This window comes from Poeciliopsis prolifica, unplaced genomic scaffold (assembly GCF_027474105.1).
Source record: "Poeciliopsis prolifica strain line A6 unplaced genomic scaffold, Auburn_PproV2 SCAFFOLD049, whole genome shotgun sequence".
NCBI lineage: Eukaryota > Metazoa > Chordata > Actinopteri > Cyprinodontiformes > Poeciliidae > Poeciliopsis > Poeciliopsis prolifica.
In genome coordinates, this window is record NW_026562424.1 from 1362125 (window position 1) to 1382660 (window position 20536).

At 41.8% G+C, this 20536-nt stretch overlaps 1 protein-coding gene across 1 annotated transcript; it reads left to right on the plus strand.

Moving 5' to 3' along the window:
* Positions 1 to 1766: 1766 nt before the first annotated feature.
* LOC129377639 (vesicular glutamate transporter 1-like) lies at positions 1767 to 20536 on the plus strand. The gene is made up of 13 exons (XM_055057734.1): positions 1767 to 2167; positions 9651 to 9903; positions 10424 to 10542; positions 10617 to 10731; positions 11224 to 11311; positions 11850 to 11936; positions 12991 to 13127; positions 13951 to 14100; positions 14359 to 14491; positions 15168 to 15278; positions 16093 to 16220; positions 17312 to 17384; positions 17919 to 20536. The coding sequence occupies exons 1-13, from the start codon at positions 2106 to 2108 to the stop codon at positions 18188 to 18190; spliced, it is 1728 nt and encodes a 575-aa protein (XP_054913709.1). The 5' UTR covers positions 1767 to 2105; the 3' UTR covers positions 18191 to 20536.

A 20536-nucleotide genomic window follows, 5' to 3' on the forward strand; every position in this document is an offset into this window, starting at 1 on the left:
TTTTTTACTTTATTTTTGTACAATTTTATTCTCATATTATTAGAACTGTATTTTCACATAAAGTCTTAATAATTTAGAGTTTATTCTGGTAATATTCTGACCTCATTCTCAAATTATTACGACTTTTTTCTGTTATGTGACTTTTTAAAGTATTATTACCTTATTCTCATAATATTCGACTTTATTTCATCATTATTAAATATTATATTTTTTTATCATATTATTGCAAAGTTAGTTTCTCATTATTGTGACTATTATCGTAAACTTTTAGCAGTGATTTAAGTATTTTTAATCATTTTTAAGGTTTTTGTTGAATTTTCTGATCTCCCTCCTGCAGTGGGCACCGCAGACCCTCTGGACCCTCCCGGGTTTTTCTACGGCCCTGCTGCCGACTCGTCCTCCGTGTGTTTGCAGAAATCGGGCTACGGCTCGCTGGCGGACTCGCCGGCCATCATCTCCGTGGCGCCCGGCCTGTCGCCGCCTGCGGCCGCCATGCCGTTCCCACCGCTCTTCCTCTCCTCGCGTTCCCTGAGAACCATATCGGCTCAGGATCTGGAGAAGAGCTGCGTCTGAGGCGGCTGCGTCTGAGGCGGCTGCGTCTGAGCCAGGCCGCCGTACGGAGCTCCAATAGGGCTGTGATGTTTGTTCAAAGAAAATCAAACCGTTTTAAAAAAAGATCTGAAACTGTAAAACCTGAATCTGAAAAATAGTTTTGAACTTCCTATTTCAGTTTCAAATCTTTTTCAATTTTAATTTTCTTCTGTAGCTTTATTTTTTTTTTACTTTTAAAATTTGATCACTTCTGAAATTATTTTTCAGTGTCTCGTTTTTTGGTTTCAAGTTCGTTTGATTTTAATTTTTTACTTTTGAACAAACTTTCGAGCCCTGATTTAGCTCCATATTGCTTTCCAGTTCATTCTCTTGTCTGTCTCCACCTCCATTAACCACGACCCCTGTGACCTCTGACCCCTCACCACCAGCTCTAATGTGAGAGAAGTTTATGTAAATCACCAACTTCCTGCTCAGTAGGAAATAAAAGCCTCAGACGAAGCTTTGATTTCATTGTTTTCCGTCAGAATTGATTTTCTCAGGACCCGGAAATAAAACGAATAAATCAGAAACATGAAAACAGTTTGATGCTGTTTTCATTCTGGAGCCATTAAAGGTCATTTTCTCCCAAAATGTTTGAGATTTTTGGAGGAAATTTTCTCCTTTTTTTACACACAATAATTTCAATGTGTCGTCATAGTAACACATTCTGAGAATTAGATATTTTTAATTAAATGAAAGTGAAAAGTAGCTAAGAATAAAGAAGTATTTGGTACAAATGATCAATAATTTAATATTGAAAAATGACAAAGTATAAAGTTATAAAGTTGGTATTTTAAGGATCAAAATTAGAATAGTTCATATAAATCAATAAAATAAATCAGGCAAAATGAAATGTTTCCAAATCAGTTTCAATGAAAACCTAAAGAAACTTTAACAGAAACTCATATTGATAATTGATTAATTATCATTCAGTGATTAAAAAATCCAGATAATAAATCAGTTTTTACAAAGTTGCTCCAGTAACAGCAGAAATGATGAAGTTGCGGTAAACACGTTGCTTTTGCGTTTTCACGCAGTTTAAAGTTGATTCTTGGGCGCATGACGCGCAGCGCGTCCCGCGGTTCGGCCCGCTGCGTCCTGCGCGCCCCGGTCCGGTTCCGCCCCGGTCCGGGTCCACTCCCGCCCAGAATAGCCCGGTTCGGGAGGAAGTGACATGTTCTGCTCCTCCGCCGCTCTGGAGATTAGCGCAGCGGCGGTAATCTGTTCAGCACCGCGGAACAGGCGGCCATGAATCCTCCACCAAGTTCCCTGCAAGGGAACCGCCGCCGACCCAAACCACAGTGAAACCAGTTCGAGTGGTTCCGGAGGAAAAGTTGGGCTGGAAATGATTCTAAAATGTATTTCTGATTAGTAGAAAGCAGGGAATCCCGGGACAGCCGCCTCAGATTTGAGAACTGGAAGGAATCTGATGATCAGGTGAACAGAAGCGGAGTTTTGAAGGAAGCAGAGGAGAAGGTTCGGCTGTGCGCTCCGAACCGGACCGGACCGTGAGGATGGAGATCCGGCCGGACAGGTTCAAAGCTGCAGCAGCAAAAACTCTGGGGAAGATTTACGGGTAGGTCGATCCTCTGAATGCAGAAACTGATCAGAAAACGATCAGTTATCGATCCGCACAGGGCCGGCCCGATGTGGCGGCGGCCCTGGGCGCAGTGCTGCCTGAGGGCGCCCGGTTCTCCTGACAGGATTTACATTTCTGTTAAACGAGATAAAGAGGCAATTTAGAGCATGTGATTATTTTCATAAAGGGAACTATGAATATGAATTAACATTAATTTATTTCATCATGTAAATATGACAGATTCAGACAAAGTTTTATTTTGATTTTTAAAATATTTTTTATATTTGATTTTCATATTAGTTCTGAAAAGTTTAATTCAGAGATTTATTGATCCTTTTCTGTTCTGTATCGATGCATTTAAGTGTTTTATAACCTTTCAAAGAAAATCCAACTTGATTTGTTTCAAATAATCAAATTAAGCTTAAATATCTTAAATTTATTCATTGAAGTTTGACATGTTACAAATGATTTATTTTTTAGTTTTCTTTCTCCAGTTTGATGTTTCATAATTTTCCCACCTCAGATTTTAAATTATTACCTTTAATTTGTCACATTTGGTCAAACTTGTGCTCATCTGACTGAATTCAGTCTGGACTGCGTATGCCTCTGGCCGGCCCGTCTGACCCATCAGAGCAGCGGAGCAGATCAGGATGTCCTCAAGCCTGGATTATCTGACACATCTGCATTCACGCTCCAACTCCAGAACTTTCTGGTCCATTTCTGGTCCAAACTGAAGCTCCAACCTGCAGGTTGGAGTAAAATGATCCGCCGCCTCCTGCTGGGATCCAGGAACAGAATCTGGTTTCATCGCAGGCAGAAATGTCCTTTCAGCGAAAGATGATACTTCAGATCGATTTGTGGATCAATTTCTGCTGCTTTATTCTGCAGCAGCTTAAACACCGTCTGCAGGTTTATCACACAAATGAAATCTATTTGCGTTAAAACTCAGAGTGTTTAGGTTTGGATTAATACATAAACTGCAGGATTGTGCTGCAGATTAGCAGATTTAATGACAGATTATGACTAAACAGCAGCAGAAATCTGATGCTGGGTCATGAAGGCTGAAGCTCTGTGAAAACCTCAACACTGTAAAAAATGTTGCTTCCTGTGAAAATGAGTGACATTAAGTAAAAATATGTAAAATAAGTTTGAGTGATTGAAATCACAGCTGAATTACAACAATCATCTGTTAAATCGACAGAAATACGTTTTATTTTGTGCAAAAACATAAAGTCACAAAGTTAGTATTTAAAACGTTTTTCTGATATTTGAATTAAACTTTAACAGAATTATTTGTTAATGACAATTACAATATTTTTCTGTTTTATTTTTGTACCACTATTTGTAGCTTTAAGAAATAAATTAGATTATATTCACATACTGTGAAAACAACATAAACTTTCTGTTTGTTCAAATATTTATTTTATTTATTTTAGGGGCACAAGTGTTTCATTATTTATTTTTTAAAATAAATTTTAAATTTATGCACCAACTAGTTTTTTGCAGGAATTGACTGATTTGCGTTTCTGTTATTTAGTTTTTCTGTAAAATCTGATTCAAGGGTCACTGATGTTTGTGTATTGGAAAAGAGAGGAGTTGAGAGGAGAAAGAAAGATAAAAAAATAAAAATATGTGCCAAAATTAAGAATAACTAAAGAACACGTTTTGTAATTTTATTCATAGTTTTTTCCCATTTTCTGTTTCCTCCCCAAACATTCACATTCTGATCATTTCTGCTGTGATTCTACATCATGTATTGTAACTCAGAGGCTGTTTTTTACAGTGTGGGGGCAAAGGGGAAAGGTCCGGGGCATTTTCAGGAATCTGAGGGCCTGGAGGTTATGGATGGACTCGCCTTCCTCCCTCCTGGGATTTGATGCAGCGTCTCAACTCTTAAATCCTGTCCAGAAATAGCTTCTCCTCTCCAAGCTGTCGGCCCGTAAATCCCCAGGATGTCCACCTGGGCCGATCTCTGCCCCCCCGCGGCTCCCCCACCGCGGGACGCCCAGGTACCGGGATTAGCCCTGCAGCCGTCACTTCCGCCCGCCGCACGCAGCGCTGGGGAGGCTGCAGCTCAGCCGGTCCAGCTGGGGCCATCTGGATCCAGTTGGTTCCAGTTGGTTCCAGTTGGTCTGTTGTTGTCTTTCATTTGCTGTGATGATGCTGGAAGGAGGGAAATGGTTTCAAAGTCATTTGATCGATTAACTAACTTTTCTGTCTTTGAAGATATAATCTTAGGAAATTCTGGATTGTTTTCCATTTCCGTGTTTCAGAGAGAATCCAGCCGCCATTTTGTTTTCTAGCTATTTATTTAATTGCATTTATTTATCTTTCACATAAACACGTCAGGTTTTATCAGAGGCTAGTTTTCATCTGTAGTTTCCTACCGGGCTGATGGAGGAGATGGAAAAAATTCAAATGAACATGGATGACATCTGGAGCTTTAGGTTCAATTCCCAACCAGGAGTCTTTCTGCATGGCGGGTTCTCTGTACATGGCGGGTTCTCTCTGTTCATGGCGGGTTCTCTGTTCATGGTGGGTTCTCTGTACATGGCGGGTTCATGGCGGGTTCTCTCTGTTCATGGCGGGTTCTCTCTGTTCATGGCGGGTTCTCTGTACATGGCGGGTTCTCTGTACATGGCGGGTTCTCTGTACATGGCGGGTTCTCTGTTCATGGTGGGTTCTCTGTTCATGGCGGGTTCTCTGTACATGGTGGGTTCTCTGTTCATGGCGGGTTCTCTGTACATGGCGGGTTCTCTCTGTACATGGCGGGTTCTCTGTACATGGCGGGTTCTCTCTGTACATGGCGGGTTCTCTGTTCATGGCGGGTTCTCTGTTCATGGCGGGTTCTCTGTTCATGGCGGGTTCTCTGTACATGGCGGGTTCTCTCTGTACATGGCGGGTTCTCTGTACATGGCGGGTTCTCTGTACATGGTGGGTTCTCTGTTCACGGCGGGTTCTCTGTTCACGGCGGGTTCTCTGTACATGGCGGGTTCTCTCTGTTCACGGCGGGTTCTCTGTACATGGCGGGTTCTCTCTGTTCATGGTGGGTTCTCTCTGTTCACGGCGGGTTCTCTGTACATGGCGGGTTCTCTCTGTTCATGGTGGGTTCTCTCTGTTCACGGCGGGTTCTCTGTACATGGCGGGTTCTCTGTACATGGCGGGTTCTCTCTGTTCATGGTGGGTTCTCTCTGTTCACGGCGGGTTCTCTGTTCACGGCGGGTTCTCTGTTCATGGTGGGTTCTCTGTTCATGGCGGGTTCTCTGTACATGGCGGGTTCTCTGTACATGGCGGGTTCTCTGTTCATGGCGGGTTCTCTGTACATGGCGGGTTCTCTGTACATGGCGGGTTCTCTCTGTTCATGGCGGGTTCTCTGTACATGGTGGGTTCTCTCTGTTCATGGCGGGTTCTCTGTACATGGTGGGTTCTCTGTTCACGGCGGGTTCTCTGTTCACGGCGGGTTCTCTGTACATGGCGGGTTCTCTCTGTTCATGGTGGGTTCTCTCTGTTCACGGCGGGTTCTCTGTACATGGCGGGTTCTCTGTACATGGTGGGTTCTCTGTTCACGGCGGGTTCTCTGTTCACGGCGGGTTCTCTGTACATGGCGGGTTCTCTCTGTTCATGGTGGGTTCTCTCTGTTCACGGCGGGTTCTCTGTACATGGCGGGTTCTCTGTTCATGGCGGGTTCTCTGTACATGGCGGGTTCTCTGTACATGGCGGGTTCTCTGTACATGGCGGGTTCTCTCTGTACATGGCGGGTTCTCTGTTCATGGCGGGTTCTCTGTACATGGCGGGTTCTCTGTACATGGCGGGTTCTCTCTGTACATGGCGGGTTCTCTGTTCACGGCGGGTTCTCTGTTCACGGCGGGTTCTCTGTACATGGCGGGTTCTCTCTGTTCACGGCGGGTTCTCTGTACATGGCGGGTTCTCTCTGTTCATGGTGGGTTCTCTCTGTACATGGCGGGTTCTCTGTACATGGCGGGTTCTCTGTTCATGGCGGGTTCTCTGTACATGGCGGGTTCTCTCTGTACATGGCGGGTTCTCTGTACATGGCGGGTTCTCTGTTCATGGCGGGTTCTCTGTACATGGCGGGTTCTCTGTACATGGTGGGTTCTCTGTTCACGGCGGGTTCTCTGTTCACGGCGGGTTCTCTGTACATGGCGGGTTCTCTCTGTTCACGGCGGGTTCTCTGTACATGGCGGGTTCTCTCTGTTCATGGTGGGTTCTCTCTGTTCACGGCGGGTTCTCTGTACATGGCGGGTTCTCTGTTCATGGCGGGTTCTCTGTACATGGCGGGTTCTCTCTGTTCATGGCGGGTTCTCTGTACATGGCGGGTTCTCTGTACATGGCGGGTTCTCTCTGTACATGGCGGGTTCTCTGTTCATGGCGGGTTCTCTGTTCACGGCGGGTTCTCTCTGTACATGGCGGGTTCTCTGTACATGGCGGGTTCTCTGTACATGGCGGGTTCTCTCTGTTCATGGCGGGTTCTCTGTACATGGCGGGTTCTCTGTTCATGGCGGGTTCTCTGTTCATGGCGGGTTCTCTGTTCATGGCGGGTTCTCTATGCATGGCGGGTTCTCTGTACATGGCGGGTTCTCTGTTCATGGCGGGTTCTCTGTTCATGGCGGGTTCTCTGTACATGGCGGGTTCTCTGTACATGGCGGGTTCTCTGTTCACGGCGGGTTCTCTCTGTTCATGGCGGGTTCTCTGTACATGGCGGGTTCTCTCTGTACATGGCGGGTTCTCTCTGTTCATGGCGGGTTCTCTGTACATGGCGGGTTCTCTGTTCATGGCGGGTTCTCTGTACATGGCGGGTTCTCTGTTCACGGCGGGTTCTCTCTGTTCATGGCGGGTTCTCTCTGTACATGGCGGGTTCTCTGTTCATGGCGGGTTCTCTGTACATGGCGGGTTCTCTGTTCATGGCGGGTTCTCTCTGTTCATGGCGGGTCCTCTCTGGGTTCTCCGGCTTCCTCCTCTGTCTGTTTCCTCACCAGGGAGAAAGAAAATTAATGGATGACAACATAAATCATCTATGATTTATGACAGATTTTATTGTACAAATAAAATTATTGTAATTTAAAGTTAAAATGTATCAGAAAAAATCCAAATAAAAACGAATCTCAATTATAAGAAAAAATGTTAAAAACTTAATTTAAAACCCAAATCAATTACAATTGGAAATCAGATTTAAGCTGATATTTAATTTTTAAATACGAGTCCAACATGTAACAAATGGATAAAATGAGGCATAAAATTATGTTTTTCAGTCAGAAATTTGCATATTTATTAAGCATTATTAAAGTTCTGCACTTTATGCAAAACAACAGTTTGTTTATTGCAGTCGACCCAGGAAAGCTGAGAACTAGAGAAGTTACATTTCTTTATTTCTGAATATTATTACCTTGTTTTTATTTATTAAAACTACCAACGTCTGTTTGGTAGAGGCAGAACAATGTGAAATAACATGATAATAAGGTGAATATTTGTATTTTTGTGGAGGACACAGACCAGGAAGTGACTGTTGGAGAGAAAGAAACTCTTGGATTGTAAAGGCAAGTGAAGATGAGGAGGAGGCAGGAAGGAGGAAGAGGGACGCGCCCGGACAAAAATAGACCTAGTGGGCCAGAGATAGCCTGTTAATAATTTAACATGGAGAATCATCAATACTTCATCACCACTGAAAGTAACTCTGGCTTTTATTTCTCCGTTTTACGAGTTGATTGAAGAGATCTGACATTTCGTTTTTACAGCGTCTTCAGACAGAAAAACTAAAAGCAGCATCATGACCGACGCCTTCAGCCACTAGAACGTAAAACAAAATGCATGTCCTCAAAAATAATTTGCTAGGAATAAATAAAGAAATAATTCAATGGAGTTTATATATTTATTTGGCATCAAAATAAATCATGTGGATAACTTTGACTAAATGGAACAAAAGAGGATTAATGTAGTTGATAAAAGTAATTTATTTTTGAACACAAGAAGACAGAATCAAGAGAAATAACTGAGATACAAAGGGAACCCAGAAAATCTTAAAACTTTCAAGGGACAAAACTAAAAAAAAGTTACTTATTAATTTGTATATTTATGTATTGGGTTTTACATTTATGTCTTTATGATGCCTTTCCATGACCTGAACGTCTTTTTCTTGGCAGAGAGACATTTTTCACTTAGGGGCTGTGGGCCCCTCTGCTCCCCCTCTTGGGGCCGCCACTGTTGTCAATAGGACATAAAAATCTTTAAAAAAAAAACAACTAGAGATCAGGGGAAAAACTAAAACTAAATGAAAACCAGAGTCTGAAGAGTCCAGGCTAACCGAGGAGCGATTAAAGCTGATTTCAGGTCCTCAAATGAGGAAATGGGAGAACAAATGAATAAATACAGACTCTTATTCATTAATGACTTTTCTGCATTAGCAGTGTAACTGGAAGCACAAACATCAAGAGGCAAAACGAGATGAGAAGATAATCCACAGCTGTGGGCCTGTCATGTCTCATGTTTCTGTCTGCAATCATATAAAATGTTACTTTAGTTTGTTATTGAACAGTTAAACTTGAAAAAAGGTACAAAAACTTAGTTTCAACGTATCGATTTTGTCCCTGATGTTTGGACATCAGTCCAATAAAAACAAATTACAGATTATTACAGACTATCACTAATCCTGCATGTTTAATGTGGAACAACCAATTATCAGTTTTATAAGCTTTTCTCACACTGCCAGGCGGCTTTATGAAGAAAATCAGATTTTTGCTGTGATCTGGTGTTAAAATGAGTTGATCTGAAACATAAAAAAAGAAAGTGAAAACGTTTTCATGCCATAGTTTGTATGTTCATGCTTGGAGGTGATATGAAGAGGTTTCTGCTCAGTGTGTCATGTTTCATTTATGGCTCCTTGGATTCATATTTGATGTTTTGCAGACAGGAGGCAGAAAAAGGTCAGAGCTTCTCAGGAAACGTGACGAAGAGTCGAAACATGTTGGTGTAAACTCCAACACCTTCTCTGGCGCCAGGAGCCGCTTCTGTCAGGAGATAATAACTGTGTGCAAAACAAAAACCAAAATATATTAACACCTGCAGGAGAAGTAAGAAACAATTGCTGGTGTTTCCCTGGTGAGGCTCAGAAAATCCACTCAGCCTGACAGAAACACAAACCACCAGTTTTTAAACAGATAAACCATCAGATTCTACTTTCTGACTCCTGAGTCATTTCTGATTTCTACTCTTAGCTGAGCAAAAATAAATAGTGACTCGAGTGCAGTGTTTGGAAATTTGCTCACCTCTGAATTTAGTGGAAGTTCAGTTCAAGGTTAGCAACATTGCTAAAAATGAGCTCTGCTGTTAGCGCTTTAGCAGAATATTAAAATCTGAATTCTGCTGTTACTCATTGTTCTAATGGAGCCGTTTCTATAAGTTTCCTGCAGCTGAACTGTGGAGTTCTGCGTTTTGTTGCCGAATGACGGAAACGTCTCTGTTGCTGCAGGGCGCTGGAGAAGAAGCAGGAAAATGGCGAAACCATCGAGCTGTCGGCGGAGGGCCGGCCGGAGCTGGTGCAGGAGAAGGAGATGCCGGTGGTGGACTGCACCTGCTTCGGCCTGCCCCGCCGCTACATCATCGCCATTCTGTCCGGGATCGGCTTCTGCATCTCGTTCGGCATCAGGTGCAACCTGGGCGTGGCCATCGTCAGCATGGTCAACAGCCACACCGTCTTCAGGGACAACAAGGAGGTCATCGTGGTGAGTTACAGCATGCCGATTGTTAATAACAATATTGTTTTCTTCATTGGTCCAGTTCTCAGTTTTGATTCTTCAACGTTTCAATTCTATTCTGATTTTTAGAGTCAAACTATTTTTCTATTCAAACAATCTGGAGATTCTGTTTAATTCCAATTATGTGACTGAAAAGGTCAGAGGACAGTTTGGGAACTCCTGGGGGACAGTTTGGGAACTCCTGGGGGACAGTGAAGATAAATAATGTTCACAAAATTAAAGAACTCCACCAACTAAAGAGATGCAGTACTGCTGAACAGACAGCAGGTGTCACTGTTGCTCCACTTTAGATGTTTTGCTTTATTTCTGTTGCTAATTTCACCTGAGATTCAGAGCTGAAACTCATCTTCATCACATCTTCATCACATCTTCATCACATCTTCATCACATCGCATGAAGCTTTAAAGATTAAATATTAGTTCATGTGAGTGTGTTGCGTTTGTGTCCCCTCAGTAAATGTGAGTGTGTTGCGTTTGTGTCCCCTCAGAAAGCTCAGTTCACCTGGGATCCAGAGACGGTGGGGATGATCCACGGTTCCTTCTTCTGGGGTTACATCGTCACGCAGATCCCCGGAGGTTTCATCTGTCAGAAGTTTGCAGCAAACAGGTCAGCTCATCCTCCTGCTGTTCACATTTCTGGGTGTTTTCCCCCTGACCTTTGACCTCTGTGTGCCTGTGTAGGGTGTTTGGCTTCGCCATCGTCGCCACTTCCTGCCTGAACATGCTGATCCCCACGGCGGCGCGGATGCACTTCGGCTGCGTCATCATCGTGAGGATCTTTCAGGGCCTGGTGGAGGTACGGAGAAACATTCTGGTCCAGAAAGTGTTAAGAACTCTGTCACCTCACAACCTGAACATTTAATGATGTTTGTTGGAGTGAAAAGTAAAACCAAATGTGTTTGCTGTCAGAGTTTCTTAGACATAAAAATCTAAAAATGTGGTTTGTTAATTTGTCCCTCTTTACTCTGAAACCCTGAAATAAAATCTAGAACAGGAGCAAAAGAAAAACTATTACAGAAGAAATAACTATAACGTTTTCCATCATTATAGAACTGAAGGAAGATGATAAAGTCTGTAGTGAGTAACTTTTAAGATCCTGTTGTTCATATGATCAGCAGGTAAGTTTTCAGTTAGTTTTGTCGGATCTTTTCTTTGCGGTCGTTTCTGCCTGTTGATGTGAAACAGTTGAAGTCCATCAAACTGCGGTTGTCATGTGACAAACTGTGAACGTGCAGAAGACGTGTGAATACTTTGTGCTTTGGGTGTTTAACTCCCGCCTCTCTGGCAGGGCGTCTCCTACCCGGCCTGCCACGGCATCTGGGCCAAATGGGCCCCGCCGCTGGAACGGAGCCGCCTGGCCACGACGGCCTTCTGTGGTGCGTTCAGGGCCCGCCGTACATCACACTGCTGCTTCTTACTGTTCCCTCTGATGAAGCATTTTCACAATAATGTAACTTGGAATCCAACACAGCTGTTGATTAAAACTGCTGCATATGTGACATAAATGTTGCTGGATTATGACTCATCCCAGAAGTTATGGTGATAAACGATAATGTTGTTATCATTTTAACTCATTTTACAGTAACATGAGTGAGAAAGCATTCTCAAAGATCATTACACTTTACATTGTGAGGAACATTTAGCACAGAAACTGGAAGACCTATTAAACATCTAAAATAAATAAAACAACAGAAACCACAAATAAAATGAATTATGAAGTCACTGTAAACAAAACGATCTTTTAAAATAAGAGCCATTTGAGGCCAAAGCAGCAGACTGAAGACTTTTATCATCCAGTAGAAGGAGAAAAGCAATAAATCCTGCAAATAAAAATGATTGTTTCATTTATAAAGTGATGAACAGATTTATTGCTGATTCAGTTTGAGGCATTAATGCGTGTCTGTGGTTCTGCAGGCTCGTATGCGGGCGCAGTGATCGCCATGCCGCTGGCTGGAATCCTGGTCCAGTACTCAGGATGGTCCTCCGTCTTCTATGTCTACGGTAGGCGACCTTTGACCCCTGGCCCCTCTGAAAACACTGAAAAAAACCCCTGTTTGCAGGACAAACACTGCAAAATACCTAAATCATACAAAGTATTTTTGGTTTCAATGTTAGTACAAAGTAAGAAAACATAAAAGTAACTTTTGATCTTGTTTTCTGTAGATTTTTAATAAGTTCTGGTTCCACTGGCAGATTGTTTCGTTTATATGTAGAAGCTCATTAAATGCTTTTATACTGACATGTTTTCTGATTCCTGAACACAAACTGACCTGTGACTGTCTTGACCTGTTTTTGTATATATATATTTATTCAGGATGCATATCCAACAAAATCCACATCTAATGTACAACATTTTTTCTTATCTTTTTTCCCCCCTCTAAAAATAAAACCCCCCCTCTCTCCATGTAGCAACACATATAGCAGTATTACATTTGGCACTATTCATTTTTTGAAAGGCCACAGTTAAAAGAAAAGAATACAACAAAAATATTAGAAAGATCGAAACAAGACAGTAAAAATCAATACAGATCAGTCTCTCAGGTCCAATCTAGTTAGGATGTCCAGGAAGGGAGTCCATATCTGGTCAAACTTCGCCAATGTCCCACGTATCGAGTGGAGAATTTTTTCAGGAGTGCAGTATGACAACAGTTCGTTGATCCAATGCTTCTTGTTTGGAGGCTCCATAGTTTTCCAATTTTTAAGTATACATTTTTTTGCTGCGGATGACGTTAACAAAACAAAGTATTTCTTGCAAAAATTCAATTTCAAGGACCTAATATCTCCAAGTATCCAAATCCTGGGGTCAGGATCTAAAGGAAGCCCACAAACTGTTGATGTTATCAGTATTACATTATTCCAGTAGGTTTGCAAGTGTACACAATTCCAGAGCATATGAAGAAGATCGCCTACAGACGTCCTACACCTATTACATCTGTTAGTGATATTGGCATTCAGTTCATTCAACCTATATGGAGTATAATATGTACGATGTAAAATGTTAAATTGAATTTGCCTGTGTTTTGTTGATATTACTGTCTTGACCTTTTGACCTCAGGGAGCTTCGGGGTCATGTGGTACTGCTTCTGGATCCTGGTTTCGTACGAGAGTCCGGCGGCTCACCCCACCATCACGGAGGAGGAGCGGACGTACATCGAGGAGAGCATCGGCGAGTCGGCTCAGCACACGGTGACGGTCAGTGAGACGCCGCGCCGGCCGCCACTCTCAACATGGCCGCCGGTCACCAAGTGACTCAGAGTAAAACTTAGCAGCTGCAGACATTCACATTTTATCCTCTGCTTCATTCACTCACAATAAACATGAATATGAAACAGAAATCATGAATGAAAGGAGCAGAAAGAAACTGAACCTCTGCATATTGCTTTAATTTCATTCAGATAATAAAACATATTATGTTTCTCACATTGCAACTGGTTTTGTTTTGACATTTTTCTTGTATCAATGTGATTTTTCTCCCATCATTGTTACTTTTCTCATTTTATTAGAATTTTTTTCAATTTATTTTTCTTATTATTACAACCTTATTCTTGTAACATTGTGACTTTATTGTCCTCATTTCAACATTATTCTTGTATTATTTTGACTTTGTCCTCATTTCAACCTGCTGTTGTACGACTTTATTCTTGCAGCATTTTGTCGTTTCTCCTCATGTTCCAACTTTATTCCTGCAGTTTGTTTTATTTCTCAGCCTGGTTTTAGTTCTCTGTCATAGAAAACAAACAAATTTCAAATACAGAAAAATATGCAACAAAACATCAGTTAATTCCAGCCAAATCGCTTCATCATGAAGATTTTCTTCTTTCTTTTAAATGCAGGAACCGATTCAGACGGTTTCCTCTGAGTCATAAAAGCAGCAGCAGCTCTGAAGCTTCTGTTCGTTAAGTTTGCAGTCTGACTACAGTTCTGGTTTCAGTTGGTCGATCTTGTCCTGCTAATTATTGCATCTGATGTGAGAAATGTTGCAGATGTTAAACCGCTGAGCGTTCTGCTGTTGCAGAAGTTCAACACTCCGTGGAAATCGTTCTTCACCTCCATGCCGGTCTACGCCATCATAGTGGCCAATTTCTGCCGCAGCTGGACTTTCTACCTGCTGCTCATCAGCCAGCCCGCCTACTTTGAGGAAGTGTTTGGCTTCGAAATCAGCAAGGTGATTCAGATTCAGGAACCACAGCGTTTATTTTAGGAGGCAGAAAAAACACAAAGCACAGCAGGAAGTGAATAAAAACTTAAAGTTTTCTTTCCTGACAGTTTGAAGAAGCAAAAGTCAAAACCTGAACCTCCAGATAAAATGAGTGTTCAGTTGAAAATGTTTCTTAAAGCTGCAGCAGCCGCTGCAGCAGCCTCTGCCGCAGCCGCTGCCGCAGCCGTCGGTTCTACTGACTGTGCTTCCTGTCGATGCCTCCAGGTGGGAATAGTTTCTGCTCTGCCTCACCTGGTGATGACCATCATCGTTCCCATCGGAGGCCAAATCGCCGACTACCTACGCACCAATCAGATCATGACCACCACAAACGTCAGAAAGATCATGAACTGTGGAGGTCAGAAGCCGCAGCAGCAGCACACTGCAAAAACACAAACTCTAAACAAATAATTTTCCAGTTTTTACTGCAAATATCTTAGTTTTGTTTCACTTCAAGTGAACCAAGCAGCTTGTTCTTAATGAATCATTTCTTAATATTGATAAAAATGTTTGAGTTCCAGTGGCAGACATTTCACTTATCAGAAGGAAAAAATGTCTTGTTACAAGTTAAATAATTTTCATCCATATTAATAAATTATTAACTTTATCCCGCTGCTGTATTTTGCTGAACAAGATTCAGCAGCTACTGGAAACGAGATCAAAACTACTGGGTCTATTAGAAAGTCTGACCTGCATTCAGATCAGATCAAACAGAAAAAGCTTTTTCTGGATGAATGTTTGCAGGTTTGATCCTGCTGACTCAGCAGCAGTGTCTGTTTTATTGTTTGGTGGAGTTTTCAAAGCGCTCGGCCTCCAGTCAGCCTCATCACCGAGTTAAAGCTGTGTGAGCTGTGGTGTGAAAACATCGAGCCACATGAGCCAAACCATGACTAAGTGTTAGCAGCTCAGCTATTTCTGCTCAGAGACGTTCAGACCGGAGAAATGAGGAAGCAGAGTCATGAGAGAACGGCTTTCTGCATTCAGGGCTGAAATGTTTGTCTTTGTTGTGACCTCTGACCTGTGGTCTGTGCCAGGGTTCGGGATGGAGGCCACCCTCCTGCTGGTGGTCGGCTTCTCGCACACGAAGGGCGTCGCCATCACCTTCCTGGTTCTGGCGGTGGGATTCTCTGGGTTCGCCATTTCAGGTGAAACAGTTTTAATGTTCAGACAGAAACGACCAAAAACAGAAACATTTGGTAAAAACGTCAGAACTGAGCAACTGATCAAATTATCAATCATTTACTATTTAAAAAGTGCATCAACAGACGGATCAAAATGTCAAATTAAGTGGAAATTTTGGTATTTTAAGGACCAAAGTGGATAAAGGAACAGAAAATATTAAAATCAGGCCAAAGAAAATAAAATAAACAAAATGATCAATAAAAAACTGATGAAAGTTTAATAAAAACATGAGGAGTGTGTGTGTGTGTGTGTGTGTGTGTGTGAGTGTGTGTCTGTGTGGTGGGGTGTGTGTGTGTGTGTGTGTGTGTGTGTGTGTGTGTGTGTGTGTGTGTGTGTGTGTGTGTGGTTGTGTGTGAGTGTGTGTGTGAGTGTGTGTCTGTGTGGTTGTGTGTGTTTGTGTGTGTGTGTGTGTGTGTGTGTGTGTGTGTGTGTGGTTGTGTGTGTGTGTGGTTGTGTGTCTGTGTGGTTGTGTGTGTGTGTGTGGTTGTGTGTGAGTGTGTGTGTGAGTGTGTGTCTGTGTGGTTGTGTGTGTGTGTGTGGTTGTGTGTGTGTGGTTGTGTGTGTGTGTGGTTGTGTGTGTGTGTGTGTGTGTGTTTGTTTTTCATTCATTACCAAGAAAATTAAGAAATATTTTCAAGGACAAGTAAAAAGTACAGTGTAGTAAAAATACTTACTGAAAACGTTACTGAAGTAAATGGAAGTGGTTTCTGCCCAACAGTTTTAACGTAAATTTAATGAGATTTTTAGCGAAGTTCTGACGGTACTGACGGTCCTCAGGTTTTAACGTCAACCACCTGGACATCGCGCCGCGATACGCCAGCATCCTCATGGGGATCTCCAACGGCGTGGGCACGCTGTCCGGCATGGTGTGCCCGCTGATCGTGGGCGCCATGACCAAAAACAAGGTGGGAGCCGATACAGAGTCAGTCTCTTGTTTTCTTGGTTATTTGATTGACGGGTTCAAGAAACGGATCAAACGTTGTAACGGTGTTTATGATCGTGACGCCCCACAAGGAACCGTAAAGATTCTCTAAACATATTTGTGGAAACTGTCAGCATGTTGTAACAGATTATTATGACAGATAATCTGTGAAAAGTGAAACTGTTAGTGCTAAACAGAAACAACCAATCAGAGGCAGAAGGCAGGTCTTAGTGCTGTCAATCATTCCTCCATGTGGCACTACCTGTCCCTCCCTCTCTCTCAACGTCTTTCTCTCTACTGTGCAGCAGCTAGCACAGCCTGCTGTAAATACTAAGGTTGAGTTAGCTAACTAGCTAAGGATTGTTTAGCTAGTTATGGCTTGCTACTACCCTCAACTAGCTAACTTTAATTAGCCGTTTATTCAACGCCCACACCAGATAAATGGTTTTTCTGTAACTTCAATTTGTTTCTCCACCATTAGCACATTTAGCAGCGCATAGATGGGGTTGGTTAACAGCGCTAAGCCCCGCCTCCTGGCTCTGATTGGTTGTTTTTGGTGCATTTCTTCAATCAGAAATGGCAGCTCGGGGGAGAGGAGGAGATCGATGTTTTCACAGATTCTGTCAGTTTTGACAAAAGTAAAAAACATTTTTTCTAAAAGTTAGAAAGTGGAGCAACGTCTCATCCCTGCAGCCCTGCAGCCCTGCAGCCCTCTGCTCTGATCCACCGTAAGCCTGAAGCTGTGCATCGATTCTGGACAAAAAGCAGAGCATTTGTATATTTTATTATTGTGCTGCTGGAAAAGGAACGATTGAAATAAATTATTAAAATCCTAAAAAGGAGATAAATCCAGAACCACAGAGACTCTCTCTGCCTTTGTCTCTGCATTTGCTGAAGGAAAATATTACAACATTAATAAGAAGAAAGAAGAAGCTTCTAGTTTCAGAAGAAGCTTCTCCTGAATGACTTCTTGTTTATTTTATTTTTACAACAGTTTCTGAGAATCAGAAAGTTATTCTGCACAGTGGTGACTTTTCAGTTCTTTCTAACAGTTTTGATTGTTTTTGTATTTAGACGCGGGAGGAGTGGCAGGGCGTGTTTCTGATCGCCTCACTCGTTCATTATGGCGGCGTTATATTTATGGTGAGTCTCACTCGTCAAACATTTCTTGTTTGTCAACATTATCTTTTGGCAGCGTATGAGATTTAAGTGGGTGATTAGGACCTCTACATATATATATATATATATATATATATATATATATATATATATATATATATATATATATATATATATGTATAATCATTAGCTAATGATGATTAGCTGTGATTACGATAGCTTAGTTATTTGGGCTAAGCTAGTATGGTAGCTAAGCTAGTATGGTAGCTAAGCTAGTATGTGCAATGATGAGTAGCTAATGAGTATCTTTGTAATTCAGGACTTATGAATCATCAGGTTGTTACATTTTGTTGAACATGAAGATCTGTTTTTTGGAGCCCTGGGTTTGAAAAAGACCTAACGTCGCCTCTGATTGGCTGAATTGTGATTTTTAATGACTCATCACATCAACAAGCTTATTCATGCATGATTTTAATTTCTTGTTCCATTTAATGGAAACGGCGCGATCGTTAAGTTGTGTTTTTCAGCATTAGCAGGTGCAGACGTCTGAGTTTCTGTGCAGGTATTTTTGCGTCTGGGGAGAAGCAGCCGTGGGCCGAACCGGAGGAGCTGAGCGTGGAGAAGTGCGGCATCCTGGACGAGGACGAGCTCGCCAACGAGACGGAGGAGCTGTACCGCTCCAGCGGAGGAGCCGGCTACGGCGCCACCACCCAGGGCTCCGACCCCAACGGAGGCGGCGGCGGCTGGGTCTCCGACTGGGACAGAACCGAGGAGTACGTCCAGCCGGCCGGGACCAACAGCTACGCTTCCGGAGGCGAGTCAGAGTTCACATAGAAACACGAACAGCTCAGCAGCTGCGTGGAAACACTGGAGGCTTTTCAGGAAGCCCGACCTTTGAACTTTGAAGACATTTAAAGTGAGGATGGTAGATAAATGTGTGTCTGTGTGACTGCAGTTAGGAATCAGAAGCCTTTTGCAAACTGTCACTGGAATCAGGCTTGTTGTTGTTCAAGATGAGGCGTCCATCTTGAATAGCGGCAGGCCGGGTTGGTTTTTATTGGTTTGATGGTCATTTAAACTTGAGTTTTTATAGATTGGATGTTTTATCCACTGAAACATCACAGCCTCACAGACACATAACTGAATATAAATAATGCTTAATCCAGAGTTTGGTTAAGCCATGGAAAATGTAGCGATTCGTCACTTGTTACACAGAAACTCACATCACCATGAACACCAAGAGCTTCATTTACCTGACAGCCATTTTCAGTCTGGAAGGAACCAGGAAGAGTCCAGACTCCACGTGTTCAAAGGGACAAAATGGAAACTGGATGTAAAAACACATCAGAGGAAATGAAGCAACAGCGCCTTCATTGTGGTTTCTGCCGTTTCCTCCCTGTTTGAATTCAGAACATTTCATATTTTGTTCTCCATATGCAGAACAATGGAAATTCATCCATTTCATACCTGAAGCATTTCAAATCAAAACAACTGAAACCGACAAACTTTATGAGCAGTACTTCAGTCAGATTGCTATTGTTGTGCTAAGCTAGCTCTAGCCGATTAGCAGGTGAAAGGTTAACTTTAGCTAAAGTAACTGAACTCATTCTCCATATAAAAATAAGTCATTATTGCACAGCGCAGCTTCACCAACATGATTTTGCCGTTTTGGGCATCAAAGTAAAATATTTATTGATTCAGACCAACGATGGGAAACGTCCAGCAGACTGGCAACTAAAGATTTAGTTGCCAAAGTTCTTAGGCAACTAAGTCCTGAATATTACTGTAATATTCAGCATTTGTCTACTGTAAGGATGTGATTTTATGATCAAATATGTTTATTTGGTCATAAAATCACATTTCCGTTATAATTATAAATATAATATAATCACAATAATCTTTTTTATTTATGTTATTTAGAACCAAAATAAATGAAATTAAGAGTAAAATATAAAATATTCAGGTAATTGTGTAAACCTGCTACACATTATCTACACAAAAAATTAACACAATTATACCAAAGAAAAATGAGCCAATTAAAGCTAACAAAGCCTAAAATGACTTTACCTGACAGTTAAATTTGAATTATAAAGTTAAAAGCACTGTATGAAATAGTTGTTTTATTTACTTCATGACCAGTTTTTCAGTCAGTGTCTGAATGTTTAGCATAGCTAGCATTAGCTTGTACTAACTACTTAGGAGCTAACAAGCTAACGTTAGCAGAAGTGAAAAAAGTTGTTTTGTGATGTGATTATTACTGTGACATTATCATTATTACCCTGCAAAACCTTTTCTGTCATCCTGAATGTGAGGTCGGATCTGGTCGCTGTTGGTCTGTAGTTCAAAATGGCCGCCTGGTAGTTTATTCTGTAACTGGGTAAACTGGGTCATTTCTGACCTGGAGTTTGGATTAAAGACGTAACCCAGCAGGTTTCTGCGTGAACATTTCTCTTGGGTGAAAATTTGACTAAATCTAAAGTTTTTTTAGATTTAGATTTAGCAAAAGTTTTTGCAAAATATGGTTTTAATCTTTTATCCTTTAAGAAAAGCATTGTGCCAATACAACAAAATAATGATGTATTCTGTAGTATTGGTTTATGAGGAAGTGAACAGTTGCAGATCTGTGAGTAGTGATGTAGATGAAAATGACTTTGTAAAATGAACAGAAAATACAAAAGTCTTTGACCTTTTTTTCTATTGAAGGAAAATTGTTGTGCAAAAATAACATCATCTTCATAAATTAGTGTCTGACTTTGGGTTCTTCACAATTCTGTTTTCGTTCAAATCCATGATTTTAATTTCTGTTAAATGTGTTTTATATGTCATATGTTTATTTATGTTATTTATTGTTCAGCAGCTTCGTCTGGCGTCAGCACAGATCTAAACCCGATCCAGGAAAAGCACAAACAGCAGCAGCACATTAAGTCTTATCTCTCTGACGGACTCTGACATAAACGAGCCGATAAATCAATTAACTGGTGTATTGTACAAACGCACACAGTTTATTTTTAGTCGCATGTTCTCATATATTCATATTCTAAATAAAGGGTGGTTCCGTCATGCTGAGCGAAGTGAAGAGAAAAACGTTTTGATTTTTCAACTGATTCATTTGTGAAACTGAACTGTTTAAAAAAAATCCTGTGTATGTGGAAATGTTGTATAATAAAAGGTAGAAGTGTT